At 40.7% G+C, this 26,178-nt stretch overlaps 1 protein-coding gene across 2 annotated transcripts in view; it reads left to right on the top strand.

Annotated features, from left to right (window-relative positions):
• MARCHF1 (membrane associated ring-CH-type finger 1) overlaps positions 1 to 26,178 on the top strand; it is an 898,048-nt gene that overhangs the window by 853,246 nt on the left and 18,624 nt on the right. For both annotated transcript variants that reach the window (XM_059922369.1, XM_059922368.1), the window contains one exon: positions 25,463 to 25,610. In XM_059922369.1, coding sequence (XP_059778352.1) covers positions 25,463 to 25,610 — 148 coding nt within the window. The remainder of the gene's footprint in view (positions 1 to 25,462; positions 25,611 to 26,178) is intronic.

Genomic DNA, 26,178 nt, shown 5'->3' with positions numbered 1-26,178 from the left:
TGTAAGTACAAGTCCTGTGTCAGCAGTAAAGTCCCACAAAGTGGCGGTGTTATTATCTTCCCCAGTTTCCCATCACCCGATGCTCTAACAAATTCACTTTTCCACTCTTACTAAATCAGCATTTAGCATTGAATTCACTGGAAGGCCATTAAGAGAGTAGCATGCACATTTTCAAAGAACTATTTCTAAAGCATTGGATGATTATAGGGGTACATGCATTGATTAATTTGTTCAGTGATTCGGGGTGTTTAGTCATCCACATAAGAGTTATGTTGGTTTAAGCTTGCAACTTAGTTTATCTATAAAGAATTTGCTGAGCAAATTAATAATGTAAGCAAGGTGAAGGCAGGAAAATCATTAACGTACTGAAAACTTCTAAGGAGTTCATAAAAATGTTCAAGAAAATAATTAGCCTTGCCTGGCATATTTGACCAAAATTTATTTCGTGTTTACTTTCTAAAGGGTGACCGCTAAGTGTACTGGGCAGTCATTTGCATATGAACACCTGACGTAGTTGTTAATCATTATTATTGATGCATTGAAATATTTCTTTTAAAAACTTGTGATACAGAGTAACTCAATAGCGTGGTTATTTTTATTTTTTTCTACCTGACTGTGTAATGATTAGGGCTTGAGCTCTGGAGTCAGCCTGCCAGTGGTCGCACCTTGAAAGGAGTCATTGTAGCTTTAGAGCTTTGGGCAAGTTACTCAATTTCTCCATGCCTGTATTTCCTCATGTGTAAAATGGAGATAATAAAAGTGTGTACCACCCGATATGGTTGTTAGGCGGTCTGAATGAGATAATACATGAAAAGCACTCAGCACTGCATCTGGAACATGATGAGAATAAATATTAACTATTAGTATATGTAAATTTTAAGTGACTTTAATTTCAACTTCTCAGCCTTGTTTATGGTCCTAGAATTTTTAAGTGAGAAGTGTCTTTTGAAATTGTAACTGGTTTCCAAAGCTGTTTAAAGCTGTAGAACTCCCCTCCTTTTTTAATGTAATTCTATTTAGAATTCAAAAATATAAAAGAGGTAAGAGGACACAGGGTAAACGGAGACACTACAGCGTGACTCGGGAGTGGCCCCCTGATTGACAGTGGCATTTCCCAGAGATCAGCAAAGCCATGGCACGCTCACTGAAGCCACACAGCCTAGTCTGGAACAGCTTAGGGTGTAGGAAGGTGGGTTCCAAAAGATCATAGACACAGATTGGGTGCTTGACTTCAACCCCTAGCTTTGATGAGCTAGTACCAATGATTTGGTTCAAGAACCGGGCTGTTGGGCTTCCCTGGTGGCGCAGTGGTTGAGAATCTGCCTGCTAATGCAGGGGACACGGGTTCGAGCCCTGGTCTGGGAGGATCCCACATGCCGCGGAGCAACTGGGCCCGTGAGCCACAACTGCTGAGCCTGCGCGTCTGGAGCCTGTGCTCCGCAACAAGAGAGGCCACGATAGTGAGTGGCCCGTGCACCACGATGAAGAATGGCCCCTGCTCGCCGCAACTGGAGAGAGCCCTCGCGCAGAGGCGAAGACCCAACACAGCTAAAAAAAAATAAATAAAATAAATTTATTAAAAAAAAAAAAAAAAAGAACCAGGGCGTCAAGTAGAAGAAACAGCAGTGGAAAAACTCAGCAACAGGCTTTGCCAGGAGCATCAAACCATACCATTTCAGTGAAGGGGAGACCCCGTACCCACCACTGCTGCAAACACTTGTCCTGGGGGTCCCGATGCTTCTGCACCTGATTCACCTGAGCCTCTGGCGCTGAGCAGCCCTGAGCACAGGTGCCTCCTCTTGGCATTCATATTGGGATTCTTAGCATTATGATGCCCGAGAAACATGTCTGGAGTCTCTGGTCTTTCTTGGGCACAGTTCCTGGAGACATTCATAGACCAATTTGTACAACTGTTTGCCTTTCCTGGGGAAGATGATCCCAACAGCCTAGATATGTATCTCTTCCTCTGGGTGCCCTGGCAGGGGAAGGCTGGCCGGCACTGGTCTTCTTCTGCCTTAGACACACAGTTCTTGAGGAAGGTCTGTGTCCAAGCCCTGATGTCACCAAGCATTCCAGACACCTTTAATGGGTGGTCTCGGGTTGAAAGAGACCAAGCTCAGGGATTAATCTGTTTCTGTAAGAAAAATAACCACCCACCTTTCCTCACAGCCTACATCTTCTGTCCTCCCTTTGGGCATCTCCTCGTCCAAATTTCTGAATCACAGAGCGTTGTCAGGTGACTTTGAGGAAATAGCAGAAATTAACCTCCCAACTTACCCCTTGAGTTTAGCTCAAAGAACAGTCCAAAAAAAGAAAAGTACAACCAAAATCATGACAACTGAAGAATTCCTGCCCCTCACGGGCCAGCATTTATCAACATTTTGATGTTTGTGGAAATTGGAGGACGTCAGGGCCTGTAACTTACATAACACCAGTGTTATTTAAACACGTCCAGTGGGGAGGGAAAGAATGACGTTTCCAGCATTTCTCAGGAAGCTGCCATAGCATTACTATCAGAACTTGACAAAGAAATCTTAATTGATTAAATTGTATATTTATGTTTCAGGCACCCATCAATTAAAAAAAGTAAAAAAATTTCCCTTAGACATCAAGTAGCTAATAAGAATCATTCAGTGAAAGACTTGAAAAAGAAAGTTGAACAAATATTCCAGAAACTAAAATAAAAGGATAAAAGGAGTAAAACAATTTTTTAAGTCGTAGAATAGACAAAAAGGCAGAGAAAATTATCAAAGAAATAATGCAAGAGTGCTTCCGAAAAATGAAGGGCATGATTATCCAGCACAAATGAAGAAATACTTAGATAAGTGTTTGCTACTGTAAAACTCCGAAGACCAAGAATAAATAAAAATGAAGAGTAAATTCAGGAAGCTTTCAAAAGGCTTTTAATGAATTCCATTGTAATCAGAATTATTGTGATAATTGTTACCATAATTTGGTGATAAAGAGGTGGTTTAGTAAACACTGGCATATTCTAAAGGAATGTTCAACCACAATTTTAATACTTAGCAAATATACCAACAAAATGTAAGAGTAGAATGAAGATTTCCAGACAATGCAAGGATTCTAAAAATTTACATCCCATGGCCTCTTAGGAAACTTTTCAAGGGAATCCTTAAGCAAAATAAGGGACTTGACAGGGGAAAAAGTTAAGGTTGGAAAACCACAGGAAGCAACACAGCAGAGAAGCAAAGACGCTCTCAGAACAAGGTCTGGGCACCCAGCATTTCTAAACTATTTGAAAGGGACTGCCCCCGGGGAGGGTGCAGAGGACCGAAAGAAATCCGTCCAGCAAGACAGTGACGTGTTCAGAATGGGGAAGAGGATAGAAGCCTCAGGGTCAGAGGTCAGTGGAAAACTCAGTTTGGTAGGATATCTGACTTGCTTCAGAAGTAAGATTAAGGGGCTTTGGATAGATGGATTGAAGGATATAGAAAAAAATTAAAGTAGGTACATTTTAAGCAAATAATTAAAAGGGAATTATCTTTAAAATGCAACAGAAATTTATTAAGAAAGTGAATTATTTCTCTAGAGCAGCAATTCCCAAACATTTTGGTCTCAAGACGCTTTTACAAATTATTGAAGACACCAGAGAGCTTTGGTTTATGTGGGTTATATCTACCGATATTTACCAGGTTAGGAACTGAGACTGAGAAACGTTCAAATATGCACTTATTAAATTATTTTAAAATAATAAGAAACATTTCATGTTAAGATAAGTACTACATTTTTAGGAAAAATTATATTTCCTAATCAAAAAATATTTAATGAGAAGAGCTGCACTTTCTCACTTTGCTAATCTCTCTAACATCTAATCCCTTTAACGTCTGGTCCAATGGAGGACAGCTGAAATCTCGGGTCTGCTTCCGTATTCAGTCTGCTGAATGTGTCATACTTCATGTAGCTACTGGAGAATCCCACCATACCAAGATCTTTGAGAATTATTATTAAATAGCTTTGACTGCACTGATCTCTTGAAAGGATTCCCAGATGACACTTTGAAAAACACTGCCCTCAAGTAACACTTGATTTCTTTAGTGAATACCGTTTTATATAGTTATAATTTCTTATGTTGATATAATCAAACTAGCCACACACTTGTACTGAGAGGATGAATACGAGTGAGCGGGGCTGCGGCTGAGCATTAAATCCTCAGCAACAACAACAAGAGATCAGTAGGTGACGTGTAATATCAGTGAGTTGTCGTAACAGTCGAAGCATATTACGGAAAATGAGGGGAGTAAATATCAGAAGCAGCACCTACTATAGCACCTCACAACCGTCAGAATGGCCGTCGTTAAAATACCTACAAATAACAAATGCTGGAGAGGGTGTGGAGAAAAGGGAACCCTCTTGCACTGTTGGTGGGAATGTAAATTGATGCAGCCACTATGGAGAACAGTATGGAGGTTCCTTAAAAAACTAAAACTAGAACTACCATACGACCCAGCAATCCCACTACTGGGCATATACCCTGAGAAAACCATAATTCAAAAAGATACATGGACCCCTATGTTCATAGCAGCATTGTTCATAATAGCCAAGACATGGGAATGACCTAAGTGTCCATCAACAGAAGAATGGATAAGGAAGAATATATATATACACACACACACACACACATATGTATGTGTATATATATCTAATGGAATATTATTCAGCCACAAAAAATAATGAAATAATGCCATTTGCAGCAACATGGATGGACCTAGAGATTATCACACTAAGTGAAGTCAGACAAATATCATATGATATGGATCATATGGAATCTAACATATGACACAAATGAACTTATCTATGAAACAGAAACAGACTCAGAGACATAGAGAACAGACTTGTGGTTGCCAAGGGGAGGGGGGGCAGGGGCGGGATGGATTGGGAGTGTGGCATCAGCAGATGCAAACTGGTATATATAGAATGGATAAACAATAAGGTCCTATTGTATAGCACAGGGAACTAATCCAATATCCTGTGATAAACCATAATGGAAAAGAATATGAAAAGAATGAATATGTATAACCGAATCACTTTGTTGTACAGCAGATATTAACACAACATTGTAAATCAACTATACGTCAATAAATTAAATTTTTAAAAATATGTTAAATTTGAAGTAAAAAAGATGCAACACCTACCACATTTAAGTGATTGCCTCTAGATAAGGGTAGAGAAGGGTGCAGTAGGGCAGAGCAGGAGATTGTCATACGATGAAATTCTAGATGGTCTTTAAAATGAACTTTCCTATAGATGTATGGAAATAAATCTCAAGAAATATATCAAGTTTTGATTGTTCAGTAAGCTTCAGTAGAGCATGAGATTCTGCATAACTAATAAGCTCGCAGGTAATGCCAGTGTAGGACCATGCTTTCTGTAGCATGGAGTCGCGTAAGGAGAATTTATTCCTAACTTGGAACTTAAGACATCCTGATGCCATCAGAGAGAAAACCTCACTTAGGTACTACATTGTCGCTTACAACTCCAAAAGTAGTCTCCAAACTTTCTTCAGGGAACAGTGTCTAGTTAAAAGTTAAAAGGGAATTTGTGGGAAAACTGGTGAAACCCTAACAAGTCTGGAGTTTCGTTAATATTAATGTACTAGTGCTGTTTTCTTCCTTTGACAAATGTATTACAGTAACTTAAGATGCTCACATTAGGGGAAATTGGGTGAGGGGTACATACAGCCTTTATTATCTTCGAAACTTTTCTATAAATCTGAAATTATTCCAAAATTAAAATGTTAAATAAAAGAGTGAATAACAAGGGGTAAAAGCTGAAATACTCTGCTTAGACCAGTGAGAAAAGTTACAGAAGGGGGATTCAGAGTCCTTCCTGCTCTTGGTCCCCTTTGACTTCTGGTAGCCCCTGGGACTCCGAAACCCCTGGCCTCTAAAGAAAAAAGATCGGAAATCTTTTTACTTTTTTAGGGGCAGAAAGACACAAGACCCAAAGATTATTACACCTCTTACACATTTGTGTAAAATGAGGACCAGAAGGCAAGATTTCCTTCTGTGTCATATTTGTTGCTTTTCACCAGTTGTAGCTTTTATTTAGATATGCCTACTTTCTGCTCTGAAATAGAGGGGTTTTCTTCAATGTGACCACAAAGATAGACTCATGTATTTCACCCAAAGAGTTCCCATGTGAGACTGACCCATGTGTGGTCACGCTGAGTGGCTCAAAGGACAGGTGAGCCATTTATTGATACCTTGAGGAAAGAGGTCATTGGAGAGAGATGAGTCCTGTCTTCGTGGGTGAAATTCCTGTTTCCCGTGGTCCTAGAAGAGTGTTTGCATAGGAGATATATTGGTTGGCTTGTCGACTGATGAGGTTAAAGGACTTAGCTAAGAGCACAAATTATGGCTTAAGATTTGTTTGCATTCCCTATATTCTTATCTTGATTGAGAAACCCTAACGTTTAAGATTGAATCAGAAGCTGTCCAGGACTCCTTCTTTGGCCTACTTCCCAAATAACATGCCTATTTTTCTGCCTGGTATCTGGCCAGCGAGTCATTGTTGATGCTCTGCCCATTCACCTGTCACCTCTAAAGATACACCTAAAGAGCAGTGTCCCCGGCACCCTTTGGCACCCTCTAGGCTGTTCATAGGCTTGAAGGGATGGCTTTTGCCTCCAAGATACATAAAAAGCCTCGTGATAACACTGGACTTTACTGTAGGGGATGGGTCCACCTATTAGGGCTTCCTGTCTATTTCGCAGGAGAAAGAAAACAAACGCCACTTGGAACGAAAGCTGTCTTAGTTCTTAGCCTTCACGCTCAGTGGCTTACTCTGCTGGGTTACCTTGGCCCTGCAGGTGTGGGATCTGCCAATGCCTGCCTATTCGTACTCTCTAAGCCCGCAGGAGTCTGAGCTAGTGCTTCTCAACTTTGTTACTACAGAGGCAGTCCCTCTGTCCTAATATGTGTCCCTCTGGTCCCCATTCCCTTCCATGCTCCTAAAGCCAAGAAATACAAAAGGGAAGGGCAGCCCAGATACTCAGGGCCCATCTCGGATGATATCAGGTAAAGCATAGCCTTAGACTAGATTGAAAGCAAAACTCATACTGCAGTTTAACCAAAGAAAAGCATAGTTCTGCTTACCTTTTTTTAAAGAAAAGGCTCTATGAAAGGAAAATCCAAGCTCCTCATTCAAAATTGCTTGATGGAGATTTTAGAAGCAGAATCTCAAAACTGTGTACTTAGAACAGGGCCAGAAAGGGTTGCTTGCTGGAGGGTGGGAAGAAACAAGCTTGTTTTCAGTAACAGGCTTTGTCTTTGAGGCTTGATGATCTGCAGATAAATCTCTCCTCAGCCCTGCCAGGATAATTGGACTAGAGAGCATGCATATTAACAGGTTTTGTTTTCACTTCCACTAATAACCAGCTTTGTTGCGGTAACCCTTATTACGCTCATTATTTATGAATATGCAATATGGACATGGGATATTCCCCACAGAGAAGCTTTGTGGGAGACTGCTGGGGAAATGAACAGAATCGGGGCGAGACACCTTTTCTTAGCAGAATTGACTTTCAGAGAACATGCAGGGATCCCTGGAGCCCTGTTGGGGGTGCAGGTGTGTGGAGGAGAGTGGGGAAGACTCTTTAATAGAACCCTTGTACTTCCTGTTTTCTTACCCCTCTCCTATCTTGCCCACCTAGAGTTTTCATCTATTTTCTAACAAGGTTCATGATAAAAAGTGAGAACTAATATTTCATAGGTCAGGTAACACTGCCTTGCAGTGGGATTTGTTTTCTTTTAACCTAACTTGCGAGATAGTTTGCAATCTTGACATACCAGAAGCTCCTGCATTGCCATGGATTTCTTGATGCAACTAACCCATGTTGTCAAGGCAACCCACTTAACTGCTTTCTCCCCTCTAGAAAACCATTTCCAGTGCTGCAAACCCTAAATCTCAATCATCTCTTATAATACACAGGGTCAAATACATCCCCTGCATGCACAAAGCTATTACTTTTTTATAAGATATCGTGTCATTACAGTGAAAGAATTTGACTTGAGGGATAATGTGTATATTAAAGCGTTAACGTTAGTTCCATAGCATTTGTGCCCTATCTCTGCATTTCCAGGAGATGTGAGGTTGTTTGCTAAAGGCAGTTACATTTTTGGAGCTGTGGTAACAATGTCGGCATATTTCAACTAATTTCTATGTAAATTGATTGCAGTCAACAGCTTTTTCATGGTTTGTGAAATTAAATCACATAAAAGACAAAGTATTTTCTGAGGTTAATAGCACCCACCTGTTGTATATTTCCCCCCTTTTTAAGAGTCAAGACCCAGTTTTGAGAGTTCTTTCCATGTAATTGGGCTAACTCCACGATTCCCTAGGAAGCTATGACAGCATCATGCTTGAATTCAGATACTGACATCAAGGGGGAAGGTGTCTCCCCAGAGATCTGGGCTCCCGAGATGTTGGTTTAAAAGAAAATCTCAATAGAAGAATAGTAGGGGTCATTTTACTATTTTTGCTAGCTCACTATTAACAAGAAAACTGGGTTAGGTTAAGATTCTTACTGAGGTTTAAAGATTCGAAGACTGTTTTTTTTAATTTATTTTATTGAAATATAGTTGATTTACAATGTTGTGTTAGTTTCAGGTGTACAGCAAAGTGATGAAGTTATTCATATATATACATTCTCTTTCATATCCTTTTCCATTATGGTTTATCACAGAATATTGAATATAGTTCCCTGTGCTCTACAGAAGGACCTTGTTGTTTATAATTTGCATCTGCTAATCCCAAACTCCCAAGCCATCCCTCCCCCACCTCCCATCCCCCTTGGCAACCACAAATCTGTTCTCTATGTCTGTGAATCTGTTTCTGTTTCGTAGATGAGTTCATTTATGTCATATTTTCGATTCCACATATAAGTGATATCATATGGTATTTGTCTTTTTCTTTCTGACTTACTTCACTTAGTATGATAATCTCTAGGTCCATCCATGCTGCTGCAAATGGCATTATTTCATTCTTTTTCATGGCTGAGTAGTAGAATATGCAATGGAATATGTGCATATGTGCATATGTACCACATTTGAAGACTTTATTTTTAACCTAGTCTTGGCAATACAACTCACAAGCTACATTTAATTATGTAAATAATTGGAAGTAATTCTTAGTCACTCATGCAATACTGCTGGCACGGGTTTCCAGTTAGTTTTTCAAAAAGTCATATGATTTCCCGCTCCTTACATTTTTGCTCAAAAGTTGATCACATCAAAGGGAGCCATCTTTCACTTCACAATTCCCAAAGCTTTGAGACACAAATATGGCTGTAATGAAGTTTCTGCGTGGGGCTTACTGGCTCAGAGCATTTTCATGTTGCACGTTTATTAGATAAAACACACCTCAGTACCTTTCAGCTGCCATTCTTATTTCAATAAAGAGTTTTATCTATACAAAATAGTGCAGATTATCATATCTACTATTGAAGCATTGGCATTATTTTCTTCCCATTATCGTGATTTGACAGATCAGGTACTCACCTGTCAGTCTGTCTACAAAGCCTTTCAGCTCAGCCCTCTCCTATTACGGCCTTCAACGATTATTAGCACCCCATCACAATGCACAAAGAACTTGAGCCTGCTTTCGGAAATCCATTCCAAAACATAAGGGAAAGGATGAGGAGGTTGTAGGAAAAGAAGGTGAGTGAAGTAAAATCCTAAAGCAAACATAAGGAAGATTCGTACCATGGTCTGTATGCTGTTTACATGGGAAGAGCTGTGTGCTTCCAATAGTTTAGCAGCCAAACCAAAGAGAGAAATGTGGTCAATTAAATAATTCTTAGTATACAAATAGAAATATTTCAGCAAATATATAGATTATCAGGTCACTGAGGTCCAAAGGAAAATTTCCTCCTGGATTACCATTAAGTAAATTTGGTAGCGGTGTAGATCATCTACAGTAATGACACACTAAGCTGCATTATGTTTGTGGCCTCCATAATCAGCCAGAGTTCACTGGTTGCTTACTGGTGCCAAGCCCTGTGGTGCATGCTTTGTTATATACCTAACCTCCTTTAACCCTCCCAAGAAACATGAAATAGGTGTTCTTATCATAGTGTCAGAAGTGAGTAAACAGAGGCCAGCGGAGGTTAAATAAACTGTTTAAAGTCTCAGTTTTTACACGGTGGATCTGGGATTCAGACTTAGGTCAACGTGTTATGCCCAGGTCTATGGTTTTAGGTAGCCCATACTGCCTCTGTGGTTCAGAGTAGGGGTGATCGTGTTTGCTGGATGGTTAGGAAATGCTTCCTAGGAGAGGGGGGAACTGAAACTGGTCATAAATGGTGATTAGTGAGATCTAGAGAGTTGAGGATATTCTAGGCAAGAAAATAGTGCATTTACGTGCATAGAGTATGAATAATTCACAAGCTGAAAATAGCTGGCTTTGCCAGAGAGAAGGATGACCATAGGCAAGTTTCTTAATCTCCCATCCTCACCTACAATGAAAGTAATAATAAGATGTCCATCATAGAAAGGTTGTGAGAATAAAATGAACCATATAAAGCTATTAATATTCTTGTTAAGACAGATAATAGATGAGGTTAAATAGAAAGCAAGTGTCAGGTAATATAGGATGCTCTGCTAAAGAATTTCAGTTTTATCCAGAAGGGAATGGAAAGACACTTCAGGGTATTAAGTAAGGAATGAATATATTTGTATTTTTGCAAGATAGCGCTGCAGCCATGTGTGGAGGGTGCATTGCCCGTGTGAGTGAGCAAGCGAGGTACAACATGCAAGCTAGGAAAGAAAACGATTCAGTACAGCAGTAGCCGAGGGGATGGAGAGGAAGGCATGTGGTGAGGTTTAGCTCCTGAGCTACTGCAAGGACCGAAGATGAAGGATGAGGTGTAGGAAACCACCCATGATGGCTCTCAGCTTTCTGCCTTGCGTGACAGGGGGAAGGGTCTGATTATTCACTGGGGAAGAATATACATGCAGATGAGCAAATCCGGGGACATAACATCAGAAGTCCAGGCAGGACACATGCGCTTGAGATGCCTGTGGTCAGCCAAGAACAGGAGGTAAGTCTCAGGGAGCTTGAGTCTGGATGCAGAGAGAAACGGCCATCAGGACATTTCCGGTAGTGGAAGCTTCAGACCCAGATGAGCCAGTGAAGAGTGAGAAAGTGTGATGAGAACGGGGATGAAGATGGAGCCCTGGAGACCAAGATAAAGGGGAAGGTGGAAAAGAAGAGGCAGCAGAGAAAGATTAACAGCAGCAGCCAGAAGGGGGCAAAGGGCCAGTGGAGGAGAGTCACACTCTTGAAACCAAAGTTTTAAAAGAAACTGGAACAGAACTGACCTCTTCGCAATATTGAGATACACATGGCCGATGAGATTATGAATGATTTTATTTCTGATTTACTTTTCTGTATTTTATACATTTTCTATAATGAACATGCAGTTAAATAAAAATAACAAACTACAGTAAAATAAAATCTGGGAGAGACATAAAAGCAGGTTTTTATATTGAAGGGAAAGGGGTTGTATCCAGAGAGAGAGAAGTTTAAAATAAATGAAAAGATACAATCACAGGGTGAAGGGTCATAGGGAATGATTCATTTGGACCGTGGAGGGACATTTTGTCAGCTGAAATAAGAGGAAAGGAAGTAAGAAGGGTATGATGCATTAAGTCTGAAGACAGGAAGTTAGGGGAGTTTACCCATGAGAGTCTCAGTGTTCTCCAAAGTAGAAGTCACAGTTAATAAGACCCACCTGTTAGCACATGTGTCCATCCAGAGGAGAGAAAACTGGCATCAGGAGCTGCCGCTTCATCACCCTCTCTCCAGTTCGTCCTCCACAGAGCTACAAGAACGGGCTTTCTAAGTCCCTAAACCCTAAACCCTAACATCCTTTCCACCGTACCCTTGGGAAATTTGCTTAAACTTGGCCCAACTTCAAATCCATGGTCTGGGATGATCTACATCTTCCTCCTGCTTTCTGCAGGTACCTGCAGCTTATTTTCCCTCTTTTTACATACTCTGTCCATACAGGCTATCCCACTTCTGTTCATATAAATCTGACCTCAAAAATCAGCCACTTTGTAGGTGTTTGTCCCCAAATACGCTCAACGTTTGGTGAGTGCAATAGCAGGAGAGAAATCTCATCATGAAGCCAGGGGCTCTGCCCTCTCCCCAGCCACTCCCAGACTCTCTCCATCCCCCCATCCCCACACCTCCTCGGAAGGACAGACAAGCTCTTCATTGTCTCCCTCAAAGAGAGCAGCCCGTATTCCCGTCCTGCCCCCAGGTTCTTCACGACCTTTTTTTTTTTTTCTTTTTAGATTCCATATATATGTGTTAGCATACAGTATTGGTTTTACTCTCTCTGACTTACTTCACTCTGTATGACAGACTCTAGGTCCATCCACCTCACTACAAATAACTCCATTTCATTTCTTTTTATGGCTGAGTAATATTCCATTGTATATATGTGCCACATCTTCTTTATCCATTCATCTGTCGATGGACCCTTAGGTTGCTTCCATGTCCTGCCTATTGTAAATAGAGCTGCAATGAACATTGTGGTACATGACTCTTTTTGAATTATGGTTTTCTCAGGGTATATGCCCAGTAGTGGGATTGCTGGGTCATATGGTAGTTCTATTTTTAGTTTTTTAAGGAACCTCCATACCTACTAGAGAATGGACTTGAGGACACAGGGAGGGGGAAGGGTAAGCTGGGACAAAGTGAGAGAGTGGCATAGACATATACACACTACCAAATGTAAAATAGATAGCTAATGGGAAGCAGTCACATAGCACAGGGAGATCAGCTCGGTGCTTTGTGACCAGCTAGAGGGGTGGGATAGGGAGGGTGGGAGGGAGGGAGATGCAAGAGGGAAGAGGTATGGGGATATATGTATATGTATAACTGATTCACTTTGTTATAAAGCAGAAACTAACACACACACAAAAAAGAGAGCAGCCCAGGCTCACGTCCTGTGTGTCTCGCTTTTCACTCCAACTAGTCGTGAAGAAATCGCTTTCAAACAAATTCCATGAAGGAAATCCGGGAAGAACATTTTCTGTTTCTCCCCATGTGTTAATGCATCCGCATCAATCCCATGCCCCAGATTCCCACGCTTTGGGTTGGTACTCAAGGCTCTTCATCACCTGGTCCCATCCAGTCTCCCCTCCTCACACTACACTCTGAGTCTTTGCAGTTTCCTCAGACAAATCTACCCCACACCACTCTAAACTGTCACATAACCCCAAGTTCACCCTCGTCCTCTTTCCCTTTGTCACACTGAGCTCAAGCATCAAAAGGCTTTTATGATCTTTGGCACAAAGGGGATATTTAAATGGGACTATTAAACCTTCCTTCTTCATTTTCAATGGGGATAACTGAACTTCTCCTCATTGTTTTTATAAGAACACATTATTGGAGTTATGTTAGATTGTCTTACCATTTAATTTGTGTCCTTTTCCAGGGATTCAATGGTGCTAGAGAAATTGACAGTGACACAGAAAGGTGTTTATTTTCAAAAATTTAATAACTGGGAATGAATGACCTAGAGAAAGAAGCAGGGCCAACCCATTTTTATTTGATTTCCATAAAGACGGGGTGGGGGGCGGAAATGACAGACTATTAAATAAGAACTTTTGAATAAGAGCTTCTTTCATACTCACTTCTCACTCTTAAGCTCCAGGAAGGAAAGCGGAATCTGTTCTAGAATGTGAACAATTTTCACGTGTGTCCCAAGAAATTCCACACACACAGCAGTCAGACCTAAGGGATCATTTCAGGAAACAGACGCCTTGGCAAGGACCTGAACACACCATTCTGGTGTCCTCGGAACTGAAAGGAGATGCTTAGCCACCCAAAAGCTTTCCCTGGTCAAAGCAACTTCTTCATAAAATGGAGGGAAACTAGATGTGGGGCTGGTAGGATGGGAACAGTTGCTTTTCTTATAAAGATGCTCTTATATGAGCATCTCCATGACAACACGAGCAAGCATCACGCATTCTCTCCCACCACCCAGGAGGCTGAGAAGGAGCTTTTGGGATTGGAACCCACTCTAGGTTCTGCAAATGAGGAAATCTGGTCCGTTGTGGTTGCAGAGTTATTCTTCATTTCCCAAACTTGTCAAGTCCCCAGACCACAAGTTTCATTTCCAGCCTGTAGAGATTCTATGTACCTCTCATCCTTCCCTGGTCCAGGGCTTCCTTATTTTGTAAGAAGTGGATGCACCCAGTACTATTAAACCAATTCAAGGGAGAGCAGTTTAAAGCAAGGGCTTTTAATCCGGAAAATGTCTCAGACCTCTTTGAGAATCCAATGCAAATTACAGACTTCTCCCCAGAAAAAGGAAATACACACAGCATTTTACATACAATTTAGGGAATTTATATATAGGCAAACCATTTTATTGTGCTTCACTTAATTGCACTTCACAGATACTGCATTTTTTACAAATTGAGGGATTGTGACGATACTGGCAACATTTTTCCGGAAGCATTTGCTCACTTCCTATCTCTGAGTCACATTTTGGAAATTCTCAAAATATTTCACACTTTTTCATTATTATTATATTTCTATGGTGATCTGTGATCAGTGATCTTTGATGTTACTATTGCAGAAAGGTTAAAACTCACTGAAGGCTCAGATGATAGTTAACATTTTTTAGGAATAAAGTATTTTTTAATTAAAGTATGTACATTGTTTTTTAGACATAATGCTATTGCACACTTAATAGACTACAGTATAGTGTAAACATGACTTTGATATGCACCGGGAAACAAGAAACTTGTGTGACTCGCTGTATTGTGATACTAACTGTATTGTGACAGTCTGGAACGGAACCCACAACACCTCTGAGGTGTGCCTCTACCCCTGAAAACTCTGAAGAACTCTTCTCTTTAATAAAAAGTCTTCAGTTTTAGGACAAAATTCTTAGCAAAGGGTCAGTCGATAAAATGCCAAAAACAAGTTCAAAGGTAATATATTGAGCCAATTAATTATGCTTGATGTCAAAGTACTGATAAAACTGATTTTAAAATATATTACCTAAAACACTATTTGTTTTATTTGTATTATTATCTGCAAAATGTGAATCAATATTGAGAGAGATTAAACCTTCATTAGCTGCCATTCAAGCTGAGGAGACCATATATTTATTTATCTGATTTATTTCAAATTTTTATCTGACTAAAATACTCTGAGAGTAAAAAACAACAGCAACAAAAACAAAGACAACAAAAAAACTCAACCCAATTACATTATATACAACGTTCAGACATGAAAATAAGCATTGACCGTGGGCTGTCGTTAGAATCAGGCTGGCACTACTGCACCATAGCGATTTCGGGGAGAGACTTCTCTTTTTCTTTGTTGCCACCCAAAGGAATATTTTAGAAAGATAAGTACAGAAAACACACACACACACACACACACACACACACACACACAATAAAAGACAGCTGGGAAAGGGATAGAAACGCTTATGAAACGAAAGCCCATTATATCTGATTGATGGACGATTATACAGTCCGCTGTTCCAACAAATACAGAAAAATCCACAATTATGACACCAATGTAAACTTCATAAAAGAAGAAGTCTTGACTACCTTGCTCCCTGACACCTAGAATAAATATCCGATACTTTGTGATGCTTCAGCAATTAGCTTCTGAATGATAAAAATCTATTACCCAATAAAGCTAGGAAAAAAAAAAATCTACTAACAACTTACTGTATTACCCTGGGTAAATCAATTCAGTTCTCTTGGCCTCAGTTTCTTCATCTAGAAAATGAGGAGGTAAAATGGGTCTTTTTTTAAACATATATATTTTTTATTGAAGTAGAGTTGATTTACAATGTTTCAGGTGTACAGCAAAGTGATTCAGGTATATATATATATGTTCTTTTTACAGATTCTTTTCCATTATAGGTTATTACAAGGTATTGAATACAGTCCCTATGTTATACAATAGGTCCTTGTTGTTTATTTTATATATAGTAGTGTGTCTGTTAATTCCAAATTCAAAACTGGGGCTTTTTAAAGTCTTCTAATTTCCCAGTCTCTGGTTCTACTTAGCACACAGGCAATTTCTCCTCAAGTGCAAGGCTATGATCATTTAGGCACAAGCTGGTACCTGGCCTGTGAACACCCCATGTGCACTGTGGATATTCACTAAAGAGAAACAGGCTTCTGGGGAGAACACCGTGGACGGCAGGGCGAGTCCCAGAGTCCCAGGCGAGGGCTTGACTCTGTGGGGAAGAGGTGACGTGCCATCTTATGAGATGTAGCCCAACTGTCTTCCTGTTTTCTTTTTGAAGTCTCAGCCTATAATTAAGTATCCCCTGGACTCAGCACCCTAGATTTCTCCACTGGTTCAACATGCCTGAAGCAGTGACACACTCACAGTGCTTCCAGAATGTTCCACATGATATTTTCAGCATAACCTTTGAGGGAAAACGGACAACCAAGTTTGGTTAAGTATTTTTAAAGTAACTTTGTTTAAATGCATCTATTAATTCTTTAAGTAATTTGTGTTCTTACATGACAACATGTTAGTCAACCCAGATATGGGCTGGGTGGTATATTTTCACTCTCGCGAAAAAGTATTAGAAATTACAGCGCCTCTTTAAAATATTTCTCTGGGTTTTTTTTTCCCTCTCAGGGAAGTTATTCTCAGACTTCAGCACACATAAAAATCACTTGGAGTGCTTATTAAGAATGCAGATACCTAGGTTCTACCCCCAGATATGGATCTGGACAGAGCCTAGGAAATCACCTTTTAACTATTACCATAGCAATTCCAATGCACATGTTCCCCAGAACCACATTGTATATCTCCCCTGTAGAGAGACCTATAAAATAAGCCTGTGTCCGTTTCGATATTTTCCGCTATAATCCCTTCATCTGTGATATTTTTGCACCCTCTAGTGGATGATTTCACTCAGCAAATTGTTTTTCTGTATTACAAATGCCTTGCTCAAAACTTTTAGGAAATTCCATCTCTCATGAACTCCTTGAAACAATGGGAAATCAGGAAAAGGCTCATAAGAAAAATTGCTTCAAGGAACATGAGATTCATATATATTTAGATATACATTTAATGTGTAATATACATACATATGATAGAAAAATTTAATCCTGATCAAGTTGGCTGAATATAGCTAATCTGTTTTATTAAAATATTTTAGAAACCTTGGATTTACTGGCCACAGTATTTTTAGGCCATTTACACCTGTAAGATTAATATTCTCACACACCAGTTTCCTAATACACTCGTTCCAGCAAATCAATACGATAACTTGGATCTTCCTGACTGCTCCCTTCTGGGCATCTCTTTAGAACCTACTGGCCCTTCTGACACCTCTCGTGTTGGCTTCTACGATCGACAGCTCTTTTCAAGATCCTGAAAGCTCTGGATGTGTTTTGTTTTGTTTGTGGCTTCCATCTCACTGAAGAACTTTGCTTACTGATGCTATCACTTCCAGAGTCACAAATTCAGTTGCCCACAGGCACCAAGCAGGTGACACAGATGAGTGGGTGGGCAGGGTGTAAACCAAAGACAGTGGTGGAGACTAAAGCAAACTGAGTTTGTTACATTTCAAGGAATTCAAGAATAATTATAATTTTATAAAGCCCACTATGGGCCTAATTAAACATCTGTGAACTGCATGAAACTTTGTTTCGTGAACCAGCTAAAGACCCCTGATTTACGTGACGGCTTACGAAGTGCTGACTGTGTATGGATATGGTTCTCACATAATTCTAACGACAACCCTTTACAAGGGATAGTTTCACATCCCAGTTGTACCCACCAGGAAACGAGGGTTTAGGAGGTAGTTTCCTCGCCCCAAGCCAGACAGGTGAGGTTCCCTGGCGCAGGCTCTAATCCACGGTGCCAGAACCGAGGGTCTGCCTCCTGTCACTTCACCCCAGGGCCTCTCTCAGCAGAGCGCTTCCAGCCTTTCCCACCTGAATGTCCCAATGTGCTCCTCTCCCTTCCCGCCACCTCGGACCCCCGCTGCCCGCCCACACCCCCTGCCACCCAGGCTCTTCACAACATCTTCTGTTCCCTTGGCCTCTGCTTCTACTGGTGTCTTTGCATTTGGGCAGTTTCTCATCAGGTAGCTGACACATCTCTGCACCAGCACTGGGCTGGTTGCAATTCTTAGGAACTTATTATCCCATTGCAAACGAATGTGACAAATATAATATATCTGTATAATATATATATATTCAATATATATAAATAATAATATATAATTAATAATATATATGATATATAATATAATAATTATATAGTATATATATAAATAATATAAATATATTATACTGAATATATATATATATTCAATATATATAAATATATTCAGTATATTTTTACTGCTATTGTTTTAAGTAGGTGCACGTTTTCCTCAAGTTTTAAAATGATATTTCAGTAATGCTCGGATTTTTGTTACAAGTGGAATTGGCCCTACTATAACACCCCCTACCTTTCTACTCAATGGACCCGTTCCAGGTACCACTGTGAATCCTGTAAAATGATGGGAGATCTCTGGGTAAAGCCCTGTTGTGTCAGCTGGCCTCAAAACATGTTTTTGAAAAGCAAACAGTAAGAGTCATTATGTATAGAAATCCAAGTGAATTACCTTTGAGGAAAAAGAGCCATTTCTTCACTGATCCATTCTCAGGTAGCTGCTTGGGTTTTGCGATCCCGAAGGCAGAACAGCGGCCCTGGAGCACGTTTCCCACCAGGCTGCCTCTCGTGGATTACGTTACTCGGGGAAGACACAGTTATAACCGCACGCTCGCATCAGTGCTGCGGTTTATGTGGAATATTTGAGTCCCTTTAACCTTCTGTGAAAACTGTCACCGAAAACAGTATTTCTTTAGGTGGCTTTAACATAACATTTTGATTTGAATTTCCAGACAAAAAGAATGAGAAGTTACTGGGACGTACACTGCAACCTGTGATATATTCTCCAGTCCTAACAATAAAGAGTGTATTGTTGTGCAGTCTTTCAACAAGAGAGTCCACCTAGGATATGCACAGTAATTCATCCACTTGCCCTTCTTTGTATAAACAGTTAACACAAACAAACTGTATTTCTCTGCTGTGAGAGTCAATATTCAGAAAAATCTATTTGTACTTGGAAAATAGATGGGGGTGGGGCGCTTCGACTGCATTAAGTCTGCAAAATGACCAAATCCCAACTCATCCCTTCCTCATCCTCCAGTGATGGTATCAACATGAAGGTAAAAGCAACCAGAGGCTAACTGGCTGAGGTGCTGTGGTGCTGCAAGGTCCAAGTTATGATAACCGTTCGCTGAATTCTTTCCAAGTGCCTGATGCCCTTCTCACTATGTGCATTAACTCACTTAAACTTGACCCTGTAATGTACGTACTATTCTTTTTTTAATTGGAGTATAGTAGAGTTGATTTACAATGTTGTGCTGGTTTCTGGTGTACAGCAAAGTGATTCAGTTATACATATACATACACATCCTTTTTCACATTCTTTTCCATGATGGTTTATTATAGGATATTGAATATTGTTCCCTGTGCTGTACAGTAGGACCTTGTTTATCGATTTCATAGATAAAATATGGTAACCATAATTCTGTTTTCTATGACTGTCAGTTTCTGTCTTATAAATAAGTTCATGTGTATCACTTTTCAGATTCCACATATAATCATATATCATATGATATTTGTCTTTTTCTTTCTGGCTTACTTCACTTAGTATGATCATCTCTAGGTCCATCCATGTTGCTGCAAATGGCATTATTTCATTCTTTTTTATGGCTAATTCCATGGTATATCTGTACCACATCTTCTTTATCCATTCATCTGTCAGTGGACACTTAGGTTGCTTCCATGGCTTGGCTATTATAAATAGTGCTGCAATGAACATTGGGGTGCATGTGTCTTTTCTAATTAGCATTTTCTCCAGCTGTATTCCCAGGAGTGGGATTGCTGGATCATATGGCAACCCTATTTTTAGTTTTTTGAGGAAACGTCATACTTTTCTCCATAGTGGCTGCTGTAGATACTATTCTTATCACCTTTTTACAGGTAAGGAAATGGAAGGACAGAGGATTAAAGTAACCCAGCCCAGGGCACACTGCACGTAGTGGCAGGGCCCTCATTTTTAGCAGACGTGCTTGGACCACGGACCAAGTGTGCTCTTGGTGATGGAGTCGGTGAGGTCTGGTATGTGTGCTGGGACCTTACCTGCCCAGAGGCTTCTGTTAGACAGCCAAGGCTGAAAACTACTTCTACTTATAAGGACTCCCAGAGCTGAAGAATCTGTATTATTATTCCCTCCTTGTCCAGGTAATACCCATTACTCAGTAGTTCTGGATGCCAAGGGTGGTAGCAAATGAAGCCATTGATTCCATGTTCCCAGGTATTCCTCTTCTTATTGGGAAAATTTGTAAACCACTTTTCAGTAAGACCGCCACTTGCTTGCAGTGTTATCTTTCCTGCCCTGCATGTCAATGACTACTTCCCCCAACTCCAGATCAACATGTGCTCCAAATGTCCTGCAATCAGAGCTGTCAATCCCATAGTTACATTTCAGCGGGAGACTTCACGGGTTCACTGCATGTGGCCCACACTCACTGTTCCTGCTTGCGAGTTCTTTGGATGTGGGTCCCAGCCCCTGCTGCAGCGTGAGGCCATTTCCTCTTGTCCTGTTACCAAGGGAAATAATAGAGGAGCTGCATTCAATCAGAAATGTATAATACCCCTTCACGTGGGACCATGCATGAACGATGCTAAGTAGTAATTATTGGTGGACCAAAAGGGAACAGAACACTATGGGGGGGGGGGGGGAAGAGTTTTTCCAGGAGATTGCGGTAGACCCACAGAACATTTATGGATGTCACATTTGAGGTTTTGACTCTTAGCAAGAAAACCAGGCGATCTGTGTACCTGGTTATTTGTAATTCTGTTGAGGGACCAGCTCGCATCGTGTACACTTTCTGACTGGTGTCCATTGTGAGACATCTAGAGGCTTAGATTTTGGTTTGTTCATGTGGGCGCCCAGGCACTGAGCCACCTCAGCCAGATGGCCTCCTTCTTTCATTAATGTCACACTGACAAGTCCCATGTTGATGCTGATGCCCCAGGGAAGCTCTTTAAGAACCTCTGCCCCAGAGATAAACAACAAGCTCCCACTGTATAGCACAGAGAACCATATTCGATATTCTGTGATAAACCATAATAGAAAAGAATATTTAAAAAAGAATGTATATATATGTATAACTGAGTCACTTTGCTGTACCACAGTAATTAACACAATGTTGTAATTCAACTATACTTCAACAAAAAATACATTAAAAAAGCATTCTCATTAGGCAGTGCTTTTGAATTTATATTTTAGGACAGAAGGCAAATACAAGTAATTTAAATTAGAAAACTCGCTCAGTTTCATCTCGCTAGAGCAAATGGAGAATTTCACAGAAACAGTATCTGCATCAATTTTGGCTCCAATTTGGAAGTCTTTTCAGAACAATCTAATTGTATATTTCTAAGTTGAATAACGGAGTTCTGTTCAATTCTCTCTGTCGTTGAGGGGTCTGGATAAGGGATCAAAGGCTAAGGACGGTAAAACAGGTGCCAGAGACCCAGGGATCCTGTAAAGGGAAGTGAGGTCCCGGGCGCTAAGATTGCGAAGCTGGTGTTGCAGGTGAAGGGAACGAGCAGGCCGAGGAGGGCAAGGGCTGGCGAGGAAAGAGGCCCAGGCGCTCGAGCGACTGTGCGGCCCCCCCCTCCCGCGCTGCTGCTTCTGGTCACTTCCACCAGCTCCTCTGAGACCCCCTGCAGAGACGCGTCCCCTTAAAACTGAGCACCCAGGAGGCTTCTCTTAACGCTCCACAGGTGGGGGGGGGGGCGTTTCACAACGGACACGTGGTCTGTGGGCATAAGCACACATTACTTTATACAGCTGGGCAGGGAAGCCCGATGCTATGTGCATTTGTGCAGATCAGCGCTGTGCCATCACAAAATCTTTTGCGAACTGATGGTGTTGAATTTTAGCATCCCAAATAATAAATTAGTATTTGCCCTTTCGTGACAACTTTGTTAAAATAAGATTTCTATCTTTGCCTTCCCGATCCACTTCTCACTGTGGGGCTTGCAAAACTTATTCAAACTTTGTATATAAACCTGAAAGTACAAAAATGTGGACGAACATTTTATGAAATTGTTGACGTTTCTGCGGATGCCTGGCGCTGGGTATCGTGTGCAGTGATATGATCGCCCGGACGAGGGCGCTGTGGTACCGCGTTTACTCGTGTGCTGTCTGGTGAATTCCTGAGTGGTCCCTGCGAGGATTTCTAAAGGAAAGTAGCAACGTTTGCTGGTCCTTTTACACTCCATAAAACGCTGCTGAGATTAGGAAGTGACAGCTTCAGAACTTCTATTGTCTGGAGCTAAAAGGAGTTTGGTTCATCCCTATCAGCGCCGCTGATATTTTTCTATTTGAGGCTCATTACTTTTAAAGAATGTGCTTCAGCCACTTCATCAAAATGCTCCTTAGATTGAAGAAGATTCACTTTTTAAGCGTTTTTTCCAAAGCCAGACTTACAAGTGAGGGTTGATTTGGTATGGATATTTTAGTATGAAGGTATCGCCATCTGCTTGGAACGTTTAGGAAATTTGAACATGGAAAGTTGCCCTTCTGCACCATCGTGCACTTTTTATCTGATCATACTGGATACTGAGGTAATCCAAGAAATAGTTATTAAATCACAAAATGCTATTGCCAAACAATAATGTTCTGTTCTATAATCACACAAATTATTCAGATTAACATCATAATAAATCAATAACAAAATGAAATTTTAAAAATCAATCTTTCACACCTATGATGTGAAGCTTTGATAAAAGCTAAGATGCACATCCTGAAATCTTCTCAATTCAATATTGATTAATTAAAAATAGATTTTAGATTGAAGCATCTGGTTTCCCCGTAGCTTCATTACTAAGGTTTTCCATTATTTACTTAGAATAATATATAAAATATAGTTTGTTGGAAAAGAAAGTCCAAGATGAGGTACGAATGGTTAGTTGGCTCTAACAGACTCTGTAAGGAAAACTCTGTGACGATTACCCGGGCAGTAAGAGAGGAACGGATAGTGTTTGTAAAGAAAACATTCCTTTCTCTAAAATGTTTAAGAAGCTTTCTAGAGGGTCATGATCAGACTTTAAGCATTGTGCTCTCTTACAAATGAAATGATAGGACCTTCACATTCAGACCGGAAGGGAAGTTAGGAGGTTTCTATTTGATCCTATCAGGAATGGCCTCTGACAGCGAGGACCAGAGTCCTGAGAAATAACGGCTCAGCCAGACAGGGCTTTCTTTCCCTCGCATATGACGGGCAGCCGGAAGTGAGCTGTGGCCGATTGGCTGAGGTCTCTCCGATTCTCAAGGCTTTTCCTCAAGGTTGCAAGATGACTGTTGGGACTTTTACCATTAATTAGGAACTCCTCATTAATAGCAAAGAAGAGAAAATGAAAGAGGAAGGGGCAATTCCTGGGTCAGGAAGACAAAAACTCAGCATCCCAGGAGATAGCCACTCACATCTCACCGGTAGGAAGCAGTCCTTGTCACCTCTGCCAGGAAGGTGGGAAAGCAGCTTCAGCTGGCCCAGTGCCAGCCTCAGAGGTTTAGTCTGTTAGTGCAGGAAAAGGAGAGGAGTGTATTCTCCACCACACCTGTCCATCACACCTCTGACTCTAAGGAAAATGAGGCATCTGGGCCCGGAAAGACCGAAGGCTTCACCCATGTCCCAGAGCTGGTGGCAGAGCCAGGCTTCAGGGAGCATGACGGTGGGGTGGGATGGGAGAGTGCCTTCTGAAGCTCTAAGGGTTCTGCTTTTAGCGAGAGCATAACAGGTAAAGAATGTGACGAATCGTAGCAGCACTATTCACACCACTAGCCGAGATCTGGAAGCAGCCTAAATGTCCATCGACAGGGGAGTGGGTAAAGAAGATGTGATATATATATCATACACACACACACACACACACACACACACACACACACACACAATGGAATACTACTCAGCCATAAAGAAGAATGAAATAATGCCATTTGCAGCAACATGGATGGACCTAGAGATTATCATACTAAGTGAAGTCAGACAAAGACAAATATCGTATGATGTCACTTACATGTGGAATCTAAAAAAAGATACAAATGGACCTATTTACAAAACAGAAATAGACACACAGAAATAGAAAACAAACTTTTGGTCACCAAAGGGGATAGGGTGGGAGAATGGATAAATTAAGAGTTTGGGATTAACAGATACACACTACTATATAGAAAACAGATAAACAACAAGGACCTACTATATAGCACAGGGAGCTATATAATATCTTGTAATAATCTATAATGGAAAAGAATCTGAAAAAGAATATATATATACATTTATATGTATATAAAACAGAACCACTTTGCTGTACACCTGAAACTAACACAATATTGTAAAACAACTATACTTCAATTTTTAAGAAAAATGAATGTAAAGAATCATGGATTACTGAAATAATCCATGATCTAATAAGATCATAGTGGTTTGATTTTCCTATAGAAATATGCAAAGAAAAATAAAGATCAAATCCTAACACTGTAATCAAGTGATAGTGTCGCTGTCAAGGCATTAAAATTTTGTTTGGTAGCAAAAATTTCATTTGAGAGCCTATTACTTCAAAGTAAATAATGGAGATGTTCCCTCATGTAATCCTTGACTTCCTACTATAAACACTGTGGCCCTCCCCCTCTCGCAGGCTGAGGGCACCGCCCTCAACTTCCTGAGGAGTGTGACTCGGGTACAGTGATTGTGACAGTAGTGGCAGCAGCAAAGGCAAGGCTGCTCTGAAAGGGGTTGCAGCTGACTTTCTCCCGTTGCCGGGAGGATAAAACTTGTCTTCTAGGAGAAGAGTTGTGAACAGATGTTGACTTTCTCTCACAGATATCATTCAGCCATTCAAATACTTGTTAAATTGACACATTCAAGAATGCAACACTGTATCAGGTTATGTATTAATCCAAGAAGAGACTATGTATTACTGCTTATAACCTACGACCACAGAGAAGTAATATGCAGACACCTGAGTGGAAATGATTTCTGAAAATTGTACAATATTAAAACTGGCCCCTTCGTGTTACAGACAAGGGAACTACAGGATAGCAAACCAGGAATGACCTAATTTAATTCATTTGGAGAATAGGAATTTTTTTTTCATTTTAATATATGCTTAAGTTGTTATAACTCCACGGGTTATGATTTCAGATCTTTTCAAACACAAAGACTTATGTGAATATTATAGTGTCATCTAAAATGACAACTCTTCAGTGTTTTCCCTCGATTCATGATTTATGCCTGGGGTATAAATGGGGAGCGACATTTACGGGTTGGGGATTCAGTTGCGTGTGATTCCTTTGTAATTGCAGTGGGAGAAACTGCAGATGACCAGGAGCGAGAGGAGGAAGATATTCTGCTCTGTCACCTTCCACGTCATTGCCATCACCTGCGTGGTCTGGTCTTTGTACGTGTTGATTGATCGGACAGCGGAGGAAATCAAGCAAGGCAATGATAACGGTAAGAGCATGTGTCCATTCTCTTGCCCTCTTGGATCCTGGGACGACACCCGAGACAGGCAGGGAAGATGTTTCCCGGAGCACGTTGGGTGCACGAGCAACACCCAGTCCTGGCGACAGGGTCGGCTCCAGTTATGTTATTGATGACCACTCGGACGTAAAGCACTGGGCATACAGGGGTCCCAAGCTGAGAAATAAGATTTATCAAGTAAACCTTAGTGGAGGAGGAATATTCAGAGGCCGTGCGCCACTTTAGGCTTTTCAAGGAGCTGATAAGTATCAGGTTCTGCCTGATGGGAAAAGGCAAACAGCGGTAAAAATAGAAGGTCTTTCATTGTATTTAATTCTCCCCAATCAGGGCTTCTTGTAACACACAAATAAGATGGCAATTAGTAGAGATGTGTTACAGCTTATTAATTAGCACGCTATAAATTTGATAGAGTGGATTAACACTGCAGTTTGAAATATTTGCCATGCTAAGTTTGATAGAGAAGGATGGTATCAAGTCTGCAAAGAGAGATGTTTTAAAACCACTGAGGCATATTCTAACATTGTCAATGGATAGGTCC

The sequence above is a fragment of the Balaenoptera ricei genome, chromosome 5 (genome assembly GCF_028023285.1).
Source record: "Balaenoptera ricei isolate mBalRic1 chromosome 5, mBalRic1.hap2, whole genome shotgun sequence".
In the NCBI taxonomy this organism is placed as follows: domain Eukaryota; kingdom Metazoa; phylum Chordata; class Mammalia; order Artiodactyla; family Balaenopteridae; genus Balaenoptera; species Balaenoptera ricei.
This window is presented reverse-complemented; position numbering and strand designations above follow the sequence as displayed.